Here is a 13,854-nt window from a genome sequence, read left to right as displayed (position 1 = left end):
CGTAGGTTTCACGCGCAGTTTCCTAAATTTTAGGAGGCTCGTTGTCTGTTGACGCGTGACTCGGGTTAGATTCGGGGTCGTGACGCGACTTCCTTGAAGGGTTTCTTGTTGAAGGTTGGTTCTTGATCCGACAAGTGCATCAGCCTTGGTTGCCAGGCTGGGATTTTACAGTGGGGCCGCGCAGCTTGAGCACGGGCCATGCCGCGGGACCTCTGTCTTCTTTCGTTCTGGATTGCTTCCAAACCTGTACGGCATCTTCCATTGGACGTCGGCCGACATTTACCCAGGAACGCTGGAGCTGGCCCCACTCTGCCCCGTGCGAGACCCCTGAACCCGCGCTGCTAGCGCAATTGGGACCGTGAGGGACTGCGTGGCCAGAAAATAAGTGAAGGTGGCCTCTACGACTTGCGCCCAGAGCCTTTCGTCTCGACCAACTGCCTTTCTTCCCATGATAGCCGCAGCAACAGCCTTGGTGCGAGCCGATTGAATTCCGTTCTCTTCTCATGGTTCAAGCGGGGTTCTTCACTTCTTGACATCACCTTTTTCTCAAAGAAGCCGACACTCCTTTCCTTTCCCTTGGCGCAATCCGTCGCGAAATACCCCCGAGACTTGCTTATTCCCTGCTTCGCAAGGCCCACGAGGCTGTTCGCAACTTGTGATAAAGATCGACAGCAACATCCCGCCTCCAAACTTCCACCATGCCGGCCAAGTCGAGATTTACGAGGCTTGACGCCTTCACCAAGACGGTGGACGAGGCGCGCGTTCGAACTACGTCCGGCGGAATTGTCACCATCGTGTCGCTAATTGTCGTCCTTTGGTTGGCTTGGGGAGAATGGGTCGACTACCGGAGGATAGAGATTCACCCCGAGCTCATCGTGGACCAAGGAAGAGGTACGGACTTGAATGAGTCTCTTCATCTTGTGCTGTGTGGCAGTCCAAGCTAATGCGCAATGGTACAGGCGAGCGCATGGAGATCCATCTCAACATCACCTTCCCCAAGATGCCCTGCGAACTTCTTACCCTCGATGTTATGGATGTTTCCGGAGAGCAGCAGCACGGTGTCATGCACGGCGTCAACAAGGTTCGTCTCCGCCCTCAGAAGGAGGGAGGCGGCGTCATCGACGTCAAGGCCTTGAGTCTGTAAGTTGCCCATTGCCCCTGAACAAAGGCAACGGCCCGAATCGCAAGACTGACACAACCCAAAAGCCACTCCAGCGACGAGGCTGCCGAGCACCTGGATCCCAACTACTGCGGCCCCTGTTACGGTGCCCCGGCGCCGCCTAACGCGCAGAAGGCCGGCTGCTGTAACACTTGCGAGGAAGTCAGAGAAGCGTACGCGCAGGCCTCTTGGGCGTTCGGTAAGGGAGAGAACGTCGAGCAGTGCACGCGCGAGCACTACGCCGAGAAGCTGGAGGAGCAGCGCAGGGAGGGCTGCCGCATTGAGGGTGGCCTCCGCGTGAACAAGGTTGTTGGAAACTTCCACTTGGCTCCTGGCCGCTCCTTCAGCAACGGAAATATGCACGTCCACGACCTCAAGAACTACTGGGAGACTCCCGACGATGCCCAGCACGACTTCACCCACGTCATCCACACCCTCCGCTTCGGTCCCCAGCTGCCCGACACCATCACCAAGAAGATGACGAAGCGCGCCTACGCCTGGACTAACCACCACGGCAACCCTCTCGACAGCACCCACCAGGAGACCAACGACCCCAACTACAACTTCATGTACTTCGTCAAGATTGTCCCCACATCGTACCTCGCCCTCAACTGGCAGAAGAGTGCCTCTATCCAGGACGAGGAGAGCTCTGGTCTCGGTCTCCTTGGCCACCTCAGCGACGGCAGTGTCGAGACTCACCAGTACTCCGTGACAAGCCACAAGCGCAGCTTGGCTGGTGGTGATGACTCTGCCGAGGGACACCAGGAGCGCCTTCATTCTCGTGGTGGTATTCCGGGTGTCTTCTTCTCCTACGTAAGTTCATTTTACCCCTATTCAGGCATCCATGACTAACGTTCCTCAGGACATCTCCCCTATGAAGGTCATCAACCGCGAGGAGCGCGCCAAAACCTTCACTGGTTTCTTGACTGGTCTCTGCGCCATTATCGGCGGTACCCTGACCGTCGCTGCTGCCGTTGACCGTGGTGTCTTCGAGGGTGGCCTGCGTCTTAAGAAGATGCGCTCAAAGGATCTGTAAGGAGGGGTTAGACAGGGATGTATGTAGTTATATTTGTCGACATTTCTCACACGCTGTGCATCAAAATTGGAGTTTGGGTGGCTTGGTAAAGACGGAACATTCCTACAGTCGATAAATATCATAGACACTTGTCGTTTCCTGTGATTCATGGGTTACGTGCTTAGGTGCCAAGTGACCGTACCCTTCTTCAGGAGACATGTCACAATGCCATAAATTTTGTTCGACTTTGTTCGCGTCGAGAGAAGCATTGCATAGGTGTATGGCGTTTGGGCAAGTAAGAATTATAAGAAGGTAGGTAATATTAGATGTGACCTGAGCTATTAATGAAACCCAAAACTCCCCACCGGTTGATTTTCTGCAGTACGTTCAAGCTTGCCGGTAAAGAATCCGTTCGAAGAAATGGGTCACACCCATGGTATCAAGCTCAACGGACCCCTTGGTGCTCAGGAGGCGCCGAGAAGCCTGTCCACGAATTACATCCCTCTGCAAGAAAATCTCCCCAGGCACCTAATTCTACCAAAGGTTCGTCTAACTCCGAGTTCTTTAGAACACAGGTATTGTCAGATTTGGACAGCGTGCCGAAATCCATCAAACCTGGAGATGTTGATAGAAAATGCGAAGTGAACGAATCTGCTTGACCCTCGTGATTGACCGTTCTTGAACTCTGGACACGATCCCAGCCAGAGAACGCGAGCTCTTGACCTCTGCTGATAGTCCCAACTTGTGTCTGGGAAGTCGCGGAGGGGGTTTTCTTGAGGAATTGGTCGAAGAGAGCACTCATCGCATCGGACACGGCGGCTGGTAGATATTCGTCATAGATGCGTGAAGGAGACTGTTCACGATATCGCTGAAAGGTTGCTGAGATGATCTCGAGTCCGTCTCTGCTCCATATCTCTCTCAGGCCGTCCATGGCCTCACGCACAGGGTGCTCAACGAACGCAGAAGCTGGCCGAGGCTTGTCTGGGAATAGTACATCCCACATAGCAAACCACTGACTGCTCAACCCTTGGTTTCGACGAGCCCTCGTGGAGATCTTGTCGCGTTGAGAGTATGTTATACCGTCTGGGCTGGGGAAATTCCTGATCTGGCACAGCTGAAGTCTGGAATGGCGGATCTGTTCCTCCTGTATATCAAATTCAAGTCCGCAACTTGGGCAATAGGGGGCTTGCATATGTTTTCGACTTATATGCTGCTTGACATCCTTGATTCTCTTCAGCTGCAGTCTGAGGCAGTCTTGGTATTTGCCCCTGTCGGATTTATAGAAAGGACAGGCACGGACCATTTGCTGCTCATTTTCTTCTTTGAGATATGTTGATTGCGGATGATGGCCATAGCCGCTAGTGAACTCATCTCGATCTTGTCGAACTTGATGATGTTCTGCCAGTCGCGGGCTGGAGTTTACAATGTGATTATGCCCAAATGTGTCCTGGTTCGGGCTCTGAGCAGGGAATCCGATGCTCCTGTCACCAGATGGATCCATAGCCAAACGATTAACGCCCTTCTTTATACACTGACAACAGCGCGGAAGGTTACAAAGATTCTTCATATACTCTGTTTGGGTAAATAGTTAGAGATGGTCTACATATGTGGACAACGCTTCATTAGTAACTGACCATGTAAGGAGGCTTAGGTGTTTCGCTTTCGGGGCAGTAAACTTCGTATGCTTACTGTAAACACCTTCATTGAAAACGCAGACTGGTCCCGGCTTGATTGTCGCAATCGACCGAGCAAGGCATGTGATAGGAGAATCTTTAAATATAATTTGACCCATACTTTTCTATTTTCTTCTCGGAACATGGAAACGAAGGCAACTTTATAGAAAACTGTTTTAGACCTCTACAGGCACGTGAGTTCAGAGATGTTCTTTTGCCGTGAAAGTGCAGTCGGAAAGCCTGCTGAAATCGCCTATTTGGACCTGCAGTGCAAGTTCCATTGTGCCACAAAGCCTGGGGCTCTGGTTAATTGTCCAGCGTCCCCGATTGGTGTATTTGGTTTTCTGAATGATGTCATCTAAAAGGGCGTCACGAATTCGCCCAATGGGATCTGACTTGTAATAAGTTTCTCTCGATGGCCGCTAGGTATTTGGTACCTGTTAACTGCATCAAGGTATTCGTCCACAGAACTCGCTCAATGGGACCTGACTTCCATGTGACGACCAGCAGTTACTGAACCCCCCCCCCCCCCCCCCCCTCGATGGCCGTGAGGTACTCAGTGCCTGTCAAGTGCATCAAACGTTCGCCCGCGGGGCTCTGCCATGTAAACCATTGAATCGGACCTGCAGTATCTGGTCAGTCGGGTGGGTGCCAGCTCTTCCGCATATTTATGTCTAATGGTTGCATGGTCGTCCACTACCTCGGGCCTCATGGGAAAAAGGACGCTTAGGGAATGCCTACTAAGCAGTAACCTCATTCTTCTCCCGAGTTTTCCGTTTGAAATGGCTTAGTAGCTACATATTCCTGTGAGCACTTGCCAATATTCACTTTCTCCCGGGCTTTGTGGTCAGACCATGTCTGTAGCAGTGGACGGTACAATGAGACTTGACGAATTTCATAGAAACGACAGACTGCGGGAGACTGATTGTGACAGCAGCAGCAAACGAAGTAACCCTGAGAGTGCCAAGCCGTCATGGGAAGATTGTTGTGAATGTGTCTGTCTCCATATGGCGCAGCTGTGCGTTGCTCGCGCGGCTTTGTTGTGGAGGTCCTGTCATCAACAGGAATTTGCAGGAATGGGTTTTCCCGGCTTCCCATACAACCGAAGGTATGGCATCGCCTGGGTCATTCGTTGGTCAGTCTCGGCGGACGTTCTGTGGTGCACTCCGCCCTTGTCCTTCATACATCCGGTCGGCTTATGATCTATTTAGTTATTCGCGTCTTAGTGCCCCATTTTGTCACGGAGAACCCGCATGGGGTGTCATGGTTCGGGGTACGGATTGCCAAATCACAACATATCAAAATCTGTTTCATGTCAATGCCGGGATTTTACATTATAATATGATCGAAAGACTGGTGTACAAGCACATGTTCCGTTTACCATCCGTGAATGCACCAACCTAGACTAAGGCATCGTATGCTTTTGGCCCGCCCAAACTCCAACTCCAGCATCAAATCCAAGAACGCGTGAGCTCTCCCCTTTATACAATATTGTAAACCCGCTTCGCAATCATGTAGCAGGCCAGGCCGAATGCCAACAGGCCAGCGGTGATTGCCCAAAACCATTTGAGGTCGCCCTCGTATTCTTGGCCTGGAACCCACACGTTCATACCCCATAAACCGGTGATGATGTTCATGGGCAACACAATGGTACCCAACACTGTGAGCTTACCGAGAACGTCGGCAGTCTGCTCTTGTCGTTCGTTCATGCGGATGTTAATCTGGGCAAGATAGTTGCCGTGAGATCGAGCGAGGATCCTACAGAATTGTGTGGTTAGCTTGAGTTCTCAGGGCTGCTATGTATTAAGCTTACTTCTCATAGTGACTGAGGTTGGACGTCATCGTCACAATATGATCCTGAATATCGCCCAGATACAGTCCAATGTCAGACCTCGGGGCGACCTCCCAACGCTCGTTGCAGCGCTTCGCAAAGCCTTTGATAACGTCTGCCTTGTTGCCGAGCAGACGGTAAAGACTCATGACACGCTTGCGGCAGTCACCTACACGTCGGAGCATGTCTCCCTCTGATCCTATGGTTGTTCCTGTGCTGCTTGCCTTTTCGTCGCATTGACTCTTCGAGTCGTCGGAATGAGAGTGCAGCCTCAAAATAGCATCATCAATGTCGTCTACCTCATCCTCGATGTTCTGAATCAAGGGCACGAAAACGTCGGTGATGTCGTCGATGATTGCGTACGAAATCCAATCAGAGTTAACAATCAGGTAGTCCTTCAGCTGGCGAATTCTCCGGCGCACGTTGGCAGGGTGCGGCGTCATGGAGAAGTGGAAGCTAATGACACCCTCACGGAACACGATGACGTACATGTTGACAGGCTCCAGGTAGTCTTCACTGTTCTGATCCTGATCAAAAGATCGGTAGTTGACGAAGTAGTAGTGGCGAAACAATTCCACCTTCTCTCGCGCCTCCTGAACCATGATATCTTCGGCAGTGAGCGGATGGATACCGAACGCCTTGGACAGCACCTTCATCTCCGCCTCAGTCGGGCTGAGAACATCCAGCCACCAGACAGGTCGCTCGCCGTACCTCGGCGTCTTGACCAGCAGCTCTGGCGTTTGAGTAGTTTGGTTGCCCACGACTGGTGACCTAACGCCCGTTGGAGTGCGGTGAACAGAGCCAGCTCGTGAGCTGCCACCCGAGGTCTTCTCCGGAGAGGCGACACCATGAATGGGCTGGGTGTTAGCCAGCGACGGCTGTCGTGTAGGTGCCCTGGATTCACCATTGTGAGCACTCTGTGAGTGGTGGGTGTTCACATGGGACAGAGGAACCGTATCGCCTTCCTCATCGCTGTCCTCGCTCTCATCATCGGAAAGGATGCGGGGATCAGGGATGAAGAGCTCTTGAAAGTTTCCACCTGGTTGCACAAGCTCTGAAATCGTCTGGCTGTGAATTGTGCTCTGGAACTCTTCGTTGAAATATGTGAATCGGTATGGCGACTCTTCCTCAGCGCGGTACCACTCCCTGGTGACTGGACGGAGACGTCCGTTGATGAGCTGCGGCTCAGTGATACGCTTGACCCGTCTCTCATCTGAACGTCCTTCCTTCTCAAATCGGCTCCATTCTTCAAGCATTGCCAAATCAGGCCAGCGGCGGCGACGTCGTCTCGGGCGGGGCTTCGCTTCAGGGTCCTGGGATGAGTGCATTTCCTCCTCTCCGATCTCGGATATCCCACTCGGGAAACAAACATCTTCCTGAGCAGTCAAGGCGATGGTGTTTCTTCGCGCCAGATCAGGCGATGAATCCATGCGAGGTTCATGGTCGGAATGCGAGCACCCACTGTCCCTACGGCTGCCGCCGCGCGGAGACACTTGAATATTGATCTCGTCATCGTGGATCATGACATCCCCGAAGCTCAAGTTCAACGGGTCCGATGGCCTGAACTGAGGCGATCCGGGCATCGAGGGAGGGTAGTTAACGTTATAGCTCTCGTTCGGGAACGACGGTGCAAGCTTCGTTCGCGAGGACCGACTGGATCCGCGACGACTGACGCGTTGACGAGGGTCGCTGGAGCCGTAGCTAGGGAAGATCGGAGCTGTTGCGGTGCGCTGAATTGACTTGGACAAGAGGGGAGCACCCTCATCCCACGACTGTTCCCCTTCCTCGGCGCTGTCACCAACGTAGGAGTTTCGCAATCGGCTGCTTGTCTGCGGCGTGGCCGAGGGAAACCCACCGCCGGGCGTCATGATCGATGGCCGCCGGGTCCGGAGTGATTGCTGGTCTCTAGAAGTTGGTGTCAGTATGTTTCAAACCTCGAAATGAAAATGTAGTAAATTTGCCCGCTTACCGGTGATCCAGGAGTGCCTCGCTCTCAATGCTAGTATTGCTCAGATTAGAGCGATGGAGGTAGAACTCGTCGCGGTCGTTGGAGGGTGCCGGAGCTTCGTCGTGAGACTCCTCCGGTAAGACAGCGAAGGACTTGCGCCGATTGCGCTTCTTCTTGGCTCCGCCACGGTGATTCTTTCGCCGACGAGGCTGATGCTGTCCGTTCTGGTCATTACCGTTCGCATTGCCAGACGGGGTGACGGGGGGCGGTGGTGGTGCTGTCGAGCTTGACCCTAGCGCATTGGACTGTCTCCGGGGTGTTGGTGTTTGGAGATGCGCAGCTAGGGGCTGGAACGGGTTGCCAGACATGTTGGCAGCGGGAGGAGTAATATGTCACACCGTCTCCTTGCAACGCTTATGTACGCGATGCGGTGGTGCCGTGGGTCGGCGTCGAGTAGACGCAGGCTAGGCGTGTACCGTGGGCCGACTGCCTGGGGGAATTTGGTGGCGACGGGGCTTGATTCCACGTGAAGGAGACGAAAGACTCAGAGCTGCGGACTGGAACTGCGGTCGACGGGGGGTGGGCTTCAGCCGTGTTTGCGTTTTCTGTGGAGCGAGCTGGGAATACAGCTCAATGGGAGAGCAGCAGGCCGGACGGAGATAACGACGATGTCGTCTCGGAGGCTCTGCAAGGATGTTTTGGACCGTGGTAGACAACGAGGCGAGCAGAGATACGTGTCAGTGGAGCCAAGCTGTCGAAGGATGCGTGAGGTCGACCGATTGGCAAGGGACGGGAAGGATGGAAGGATAACATGTAAGGCACAGCGGACCAGCAGGAAGAGTAGTAAAATTTGCGCCGTCCTTCGTTGGCTAACTGGCCGGTTGGTGGTGGTGACTTGCACCAGGAGAAAAGTCTGCCGATCGAATGGGAATTGGAGATAAAAGGCGATGCATCCGTTGCTTTCGGTGATGTCAGTGGGAGAGACTGGAACAACCCAGCGCCCCTAGGCCCTTCCAAAGGCTAAGCTGCTTTTAGCGCATCCAGGACCCAGCACACACCTTGCTGAGACCCCGCCTCATTGGCTCCATTGGCCTCTGAGAGGTCCGAGAGCAGCGAAGAGCTTGCGCTCCCAGCTCGCCCCCGATCCACGCACTGCTTGTGACTGGCTGCAGCGCCCTCGACCGGCCACCTCCGAGCATTTAGGGCGTCTGCCGGTGAGCATACAGCGGGCTGGGGGACCACTGAGCTGCCATCCCCGCAGTCGCAGTGGGGTCGCAGCGGTGGTCCAGAGCCGCTGTGGCTCCCAGATTTTCCAAACGGGGCACCCCTTCAGCGATGTTGCGCAGCAATGCGTCAGTCTCCAGGTGTTCCTTCGCCTGCCCGCAGTCTTCCCTGACGCATAATTGACGTTGCCTCCACCAGGCACCTCGTTCCGCCGTCTTAAACTGGACCTGCCTTGCCTGCACCTCTCTGGTCTCAGGTAGCACATTCTGCCTGGACGGCACTTTGCCTCACCGCTCAGTTGTCTTGGTTGCTTCGGGCAGGTGAGCACACGACATTCCAAAGCTCAAGGTCTGGGCGCCGCTACCGTCCCAAGAAACCGTTTCGACCATGTGAAGAAACAACCAAACCCCCCGGTACCGGAGAAGCTGTCGGGATCTGGGACACACCACAAAGACGGCAGTCTTCATACCTCTCCTGAGTGCCTGAGCCAAAGTCGTCCGATCTCGATGTTGCTGTGGGTGTGCCACATGGACAGGAACGGCTGCAGCGGGAGCTAGATGATGACAGAGTAGAGCTGTAAGAACAAGGCAGGTACGGAGGAATAATTGACGACCTAAGACAGCGTTGTCGCCGTAGGAGCTGCCCATCGGAAACCGGCAACTTGAATTCATGCTTTGACGGAGACTTGGGGGAGCGGATCTCCAATATGCAAAATCGAATGTACGACATGACCTTACTCGACCTTATTTCAAAACTTAAACAACTACCCTAACCCAGCGGAGCTGAGCTGAGCTCCCTCGTTTGAGTAGCCCTTTCAGAGCTAATTCGAAGAAAATAATTCGGACAAGATTCAGGGAGTTGCTCATCCAAGTGGTGTCAGCTAGGGTTCACAACATCGGCGTCCTGTATCATCTATAAGTCATTTCAAGCTCGTCACCACAATCGCCCTTTTCGATCCCATCTTCACACGGACAAGCGGACTCTGCACTTTCCTGGGGTAAAATGCGCCTTTTTGCGCTATGCTCTCAGAGCTAGCCACGCGCCATGACGATCTGAAATATCTTACTTTTGTAGTGCCGTCTATGCTTTTGACCATATTACGCCCCAGCATCGATATGCGATTCATACACAAGGGAATTCTTTTGGTTGACGGTAAAAAAGACAACATCTCCGCCTCTTTTTCCGCTCCATCATTACGCGCCATTTACTCAAAACTCCACAGCTTCGTCAGCAAGGTGTCTTGGACACCGGATTCCGGTTCGTTCGGCAGGAACACCCTCTTCGGGATCTGAAATTCAATCACCGGTGGCTTCTTGACCTGCTTGGTCATCTCGGCCTCGAGCAACTGTAACAATGTTAGATGCATTCATCCGAAAGTGCACTGGAAGGTAACTCACACTGCTGTACGAGTGGTCTAGGAAGTCCTCAATGTTGTAGGACTGCTTAGTGAACTGCTCTGACAGGATCTTTGCAATCGTCGCCACGTTGGGGTGGTAGTGCGTTTGCAGCTGTACAATCTCCCACAAGCAGCTGTCGATGGCATTTGTCTCCATCGGATCCGCCTCATCCTCTACAAACGGGTCGTTGACACCCTGAGTCTCCATGAGAGCCTTGATTTCGGGTTCTCTCGTCTCTCTGTGGAGCATAAAGGTGCACTGCGGATGCCTCTTGAAGATGTTGTACATCCAGGGGACGATGTAAACGATGGCGCTCGGAGGCGCGTTGAGGCTGAGCCTCGCCAGCCTCTTGATGAAGCTTGCCACGAGCACAGCAGGCAAGTGAGTCGACGCCAGAAACGTGTCCATGAGACGGAAGAATCTTGAGCGGTGCTTCGAGTGAAGAATATCGCGGTCCAACAGAGAGTAGAGCTTCGTGTAGAAGGAGGGGTAGTCGAGGTTGCGCTCCTTGATGAGGTAAAACACACCCGAAAGCGCGAGCAGAGAGATTGAGCCACCGGCGTCGTAAGAGTCTGTGAGGAAATCGGCCAATAACTCTGGACGGGTGAACCACGGGGCGATCTCGTTGGACATGATGTCCAAAACCCGCTTGCGCTGCTCCTTTGTTGATGAGAGCTTGAGTACTGCAAGCCAGGCGTCTTGGCCTTGCCTCTTGTGCTGGTGTAGGTTGTTAAGGACATGAGACTTTTGCTTCGGCTTCTCGACCCAGTACTTTTCCAGCGCTGTCGGGACACTGCCAATATTTGACAGCAACTCGAAAAGATCGTCAAACAGTTCGTCTTCTGGCGTTTCCCCTGGTGCATCGGCCATCGTCCTACTCTCTGTTAGTATACATGAGGCACAGGGTTTCTCAAGACATACTTGATAGCCTTCAGTGTGAAAAAGCGAATATCGTCATATTCACTCATAAACTTCTCCACAAACTCGGCCCGGGCATCGTCGCTGTCTGAGTTCAAGAGTGCCGTGGTGATCTGTTGCAAGAAGCTTGCCGGGAAGTTGTACTCCTCTTTGTCGTTCAAAGTGTGAGCCTCAGTCTTGAGACATCTCATGGCCAGCGTCAACGCCGTCATCGCCAGATCTTCGTCGCCAAGAAGTTCGGAGAGAACCGACTTGTATTCGAAATACCGGTCCTTGAGCCACGACACAACCACCAATTCCTTCTCCGATAGACCCTTCTTCCTCTGGAGAGCGCCAGCTGAGAGTAACCTGACAAAAACCCTGCACAAGGCCACAGAAGCCAGGGTTGCCGACTCGGGCTCATCTTCGAAAGTTTTTGCGATCTGGATCAGTTTGGTGATGTTGTTGTAGTTCTTCTTCGACTCCAAGATCTCACTCTCAAGGAGCAAGATCTCAGCTTGAGGATCACTCTCATCGCCACTGCTCTCGGGTTCAGACTCGGACTCGGATTTGGCGCGCTTCTTCGACTTCTCCTTCGCGGGAACTCTTTTCCTCTTCAGGCCCTCGCCCGACGCTTTCGCAGGCATTTTTGGCGAATATTTTCGGTGGTTGATGTAGTTTGATATTGAAGCTCTGGGACCGATCTCAATTCTCGAATTTTACAGCGGGTCCAGTGAGACGGGAATTTTCTGTAGATGGCCCGGCCGTCCATTCAGCGAGAAGGAGGCATGGTCCGTGCATTATCTATCACGTGATGCATGCTGACTGGCTCCCTCGGGTCTGTTCATCGAAATTCTCGTCTCCCACTAGAGCTTTGAACGTAGGACCTCAAAGCCGCCGTAATACCCGCATCCCCAGATCATCTCACAATGGCGTCCCGCTTGGCTAGAAGCGCTGTCGGTACGTCGAGACAACCTCCCCGAACCCATGGCGTGTCAATTGGCCGTCCCGACGATGGCGAAAAAAAGGCCGCAAGCTGGAAAGCAAGGACCCGTGGAACCTAGGCTAACACTCAGCTCTCCCTTCTCGACGCAACAGGCGCGAACCTCCTCCGGCCAACCCTTGCCCGCCGCGCCCTTCCCGCCATCTCGGCCTCCGTCTCCGGCGCCCGCAACGCCTCCAACGTTCCCGCCGAGGACCCCAAGAAGAAGGCTCAGTCCATTGTCGACGCCCTCCCCGGCAACTCGATCCTCTCCAAGACCGCCATCCTCTCCTCCTCCGCCGCCCTGAGCGTCTACGCCATCAGCAACGAGTACTATGTCGTCAACGAGGAGACCGTCGTCGCCTTCTGCCTGCTCGCCGTCTGGGGCGGCCTGATCAAGTACGGAGGCCCGATGTACAGCGAGTGGGCCGAGGCCCAGGCCAACAAGATCAAGGGCCTCCTCAACCAGGCTCGCGCCGACCACACCCAGGCCGTCAAGGGACGCATCGAGGACGTTAAGCAGATGTCCAGCGTCGTCGAGATCACCAAGTCTCTCTTCGAGGTTTCCAAGGTACGATTCGACCGATGACGTTGATGGAGGGGTTCCGAGGACCGGACGAACGGATGGAAGTGGAGGGGAACGTAAACATGGCTCGGACTGAATGGGTTCGCTAACGGAGACGTTTACAGGAGACTGCCAAGCTCGAGGCTGAGGCCTACGAGCAGGAGCAGAAGACCGCCATCGCCGCCGAGGCCAAGGCCGTCCTCGACTCCTGGGTCCGCTACGAGGGCCAGGTCAAGCAGCGCCAGCAGAAGGAGCTCGCCGAGAGCATCATCGCCAAGGTCACCAAGGAGCTCGAGAACCCCAAGGTCCTCCAGCAGATCCTTCAGCAGTCCGTTGCTGATGTCGAGAGTAAGAAGCAATGCCCCGCGCCTACATCTCCGTCATCGGAAGTACCTCGGATATCCTTTTACTGACTCTCCTTTCACAGAGATCGTCTCCAAGCAATAGATTCCCCGACCTAGAGTCTGAGCGAGAAGATTTCTTTTGTCCAAGGGGTTCCCTTGCGTGTCAATAAACACCTGTGCATTAGCCAATTCAAGAACTTCGAAAAGGACGCCTTGACATCTGCTACGTGTCGCGTAATATGTTTAATTAGGAGAAACATGTACTCGACGGCATTCACGATCTTCAAAACGGACACGATGTGTATCATCATTCAATTTCATTGACTATCTGTCCTACAGCTATCTATCAAGGCCACACTCAATTGACATGTTGAATGCCGTGGCGTTGCGGGTGTTCTTTTCCGCCCGCCCATCTCCACCTCTAACTCCGACCCTTTCCGACATTCCCCGTCCGAGCATAGCAACCGGCCCGTCGGTACGACAACCCCACCATGTCGATAGAAATCATTCCAAAGTCAATCAATCATGAAATCGCAACGAAAGTCAACGAGCAATAAAATCTGTTCAATCTTGCTGTTCTCTGTTTGGAAAATAGAGGCAAGGAAAAGTCTGTTCTTGACATTGTACAACAAACAAGCCTGAACGCCGCCTCAAACCAAACTAAACCCATCCCAAAGCTCGTAAGCAAGGTATTGAGAAACGAAAAGCCCACGGGGCCTCCTTTCCATGCGTCAGATATATTATTACAAAGAAAATGTTACATACGGTCGTCCTTTGGGATCGTAAGAGCTCAATAAACCATTCCCCCGGACGTTCAAG

At 53.6% G+C, this 13,854-nt stretch overlaps 4 protein-coding genes across 4 annotated transcripts; 2 read left to right on the top strand and 2 right to left on the bottom strand.

The window, feature by feature from the left end:
• Positions 1-698: 698 nt before the first annotated feature.
• Positions 699-2,195, top strand: CGCS363_v000464 (Uncharacterized protein; the record flags this gene model as incomplete). Its single annotated transcript, XM_036632313.1, has 4 exons — positions 699-891; positions 960-1,140; positions 1,207-1,972; positions 2,022-2,195. The coding sequence occupies 4 exons, from the start codon at positions 699-701 to the stop codon at positions 2,193-2,195; spliced, it is 1,314 nt and encodes a 437-aa protein (XP_036501128.1).
• Positions 2,196-5,328: 3,133 nt separating this feature from the next.
• CGCS363_v000463 (putative metal ion transporter) lies at positions 5,329-7,994 on the bottom strand (the record flags this gene model as incomplete). The annotated part of the gene is made up of 3 exons (XM_036632312.1): positions 5,329-5,605; positions 5,661-7,583; positions 7,648-7,994. 3 exons carry the CDS (start codon positions 7,992-7,994, stop codon positions 5,329-5,331), a joined length of 2,547 nt encoding a protein of 848 aa, XP_036501135.1.
• A 2,060-nt stretch (positions 7,995-10,054) lies between these two features.
• Positions 10,055-11,791, bottom strand: CGCS363_v000462 (Uncharacterized protein; the record flags this gene model as incomplete). The annotated part of the gene is made up of 3 exons (XM_036632311.1): positions 10,055-10,195; positions 10,248-11,121; positions 11,169-11,791. 3 exons carry the CDS (start codon positions 11,789-11,791, stop codon positions 10,055-10,057), a joined length of 1,638 nt encoding a protein of 545 aa, XP_036501134.1.
• A 282-nt stretch (positions 11,792-12,073) lies between these two features.
• CGCS363_v000461 (ATP synthase subunit 4) lies at positions 12,074-13,138 on the top strand (the record flags this gene model as incomplete). Its single annotated transcript, XM_036632310.1, has 4 exons — positions 12,074-12,104; positions 12,243-12,697; positions 12,817-13,039; positions 13,119-13,138. 4 exons carry the CDS (start codon positions 12,074-12,076, stop codon positions 13,136-13,138), a joined length of 729 nt encoding a protein of 242 aa, XP_036501133.1.
• Positions 13,139-13,854: the final 716 nt, after the last annotated feature.

The sequence above is a fragment of the Colletotrichum siamense genome (genome assembly GCF_013390195.1).
Source record: "Colletotrichum siamense strain Cg363 chromosome Unknown KSG_Cg363_contig01, whole genome shotgun sequence".
Classification (NCBI taxonomy): domain Eukaryota; kingdom Fungi; phylum Ascomycota; class Sordariomycetes; order Glomerellales; family Glomerellaceae; genus Colletotrichum; species Colletotrichum siamense.
The sequence above is the reverse complement of the archived record's forward strand: the minus strand, read 5'-3'. Positions and strand labels throughout refer to the sequence as shown.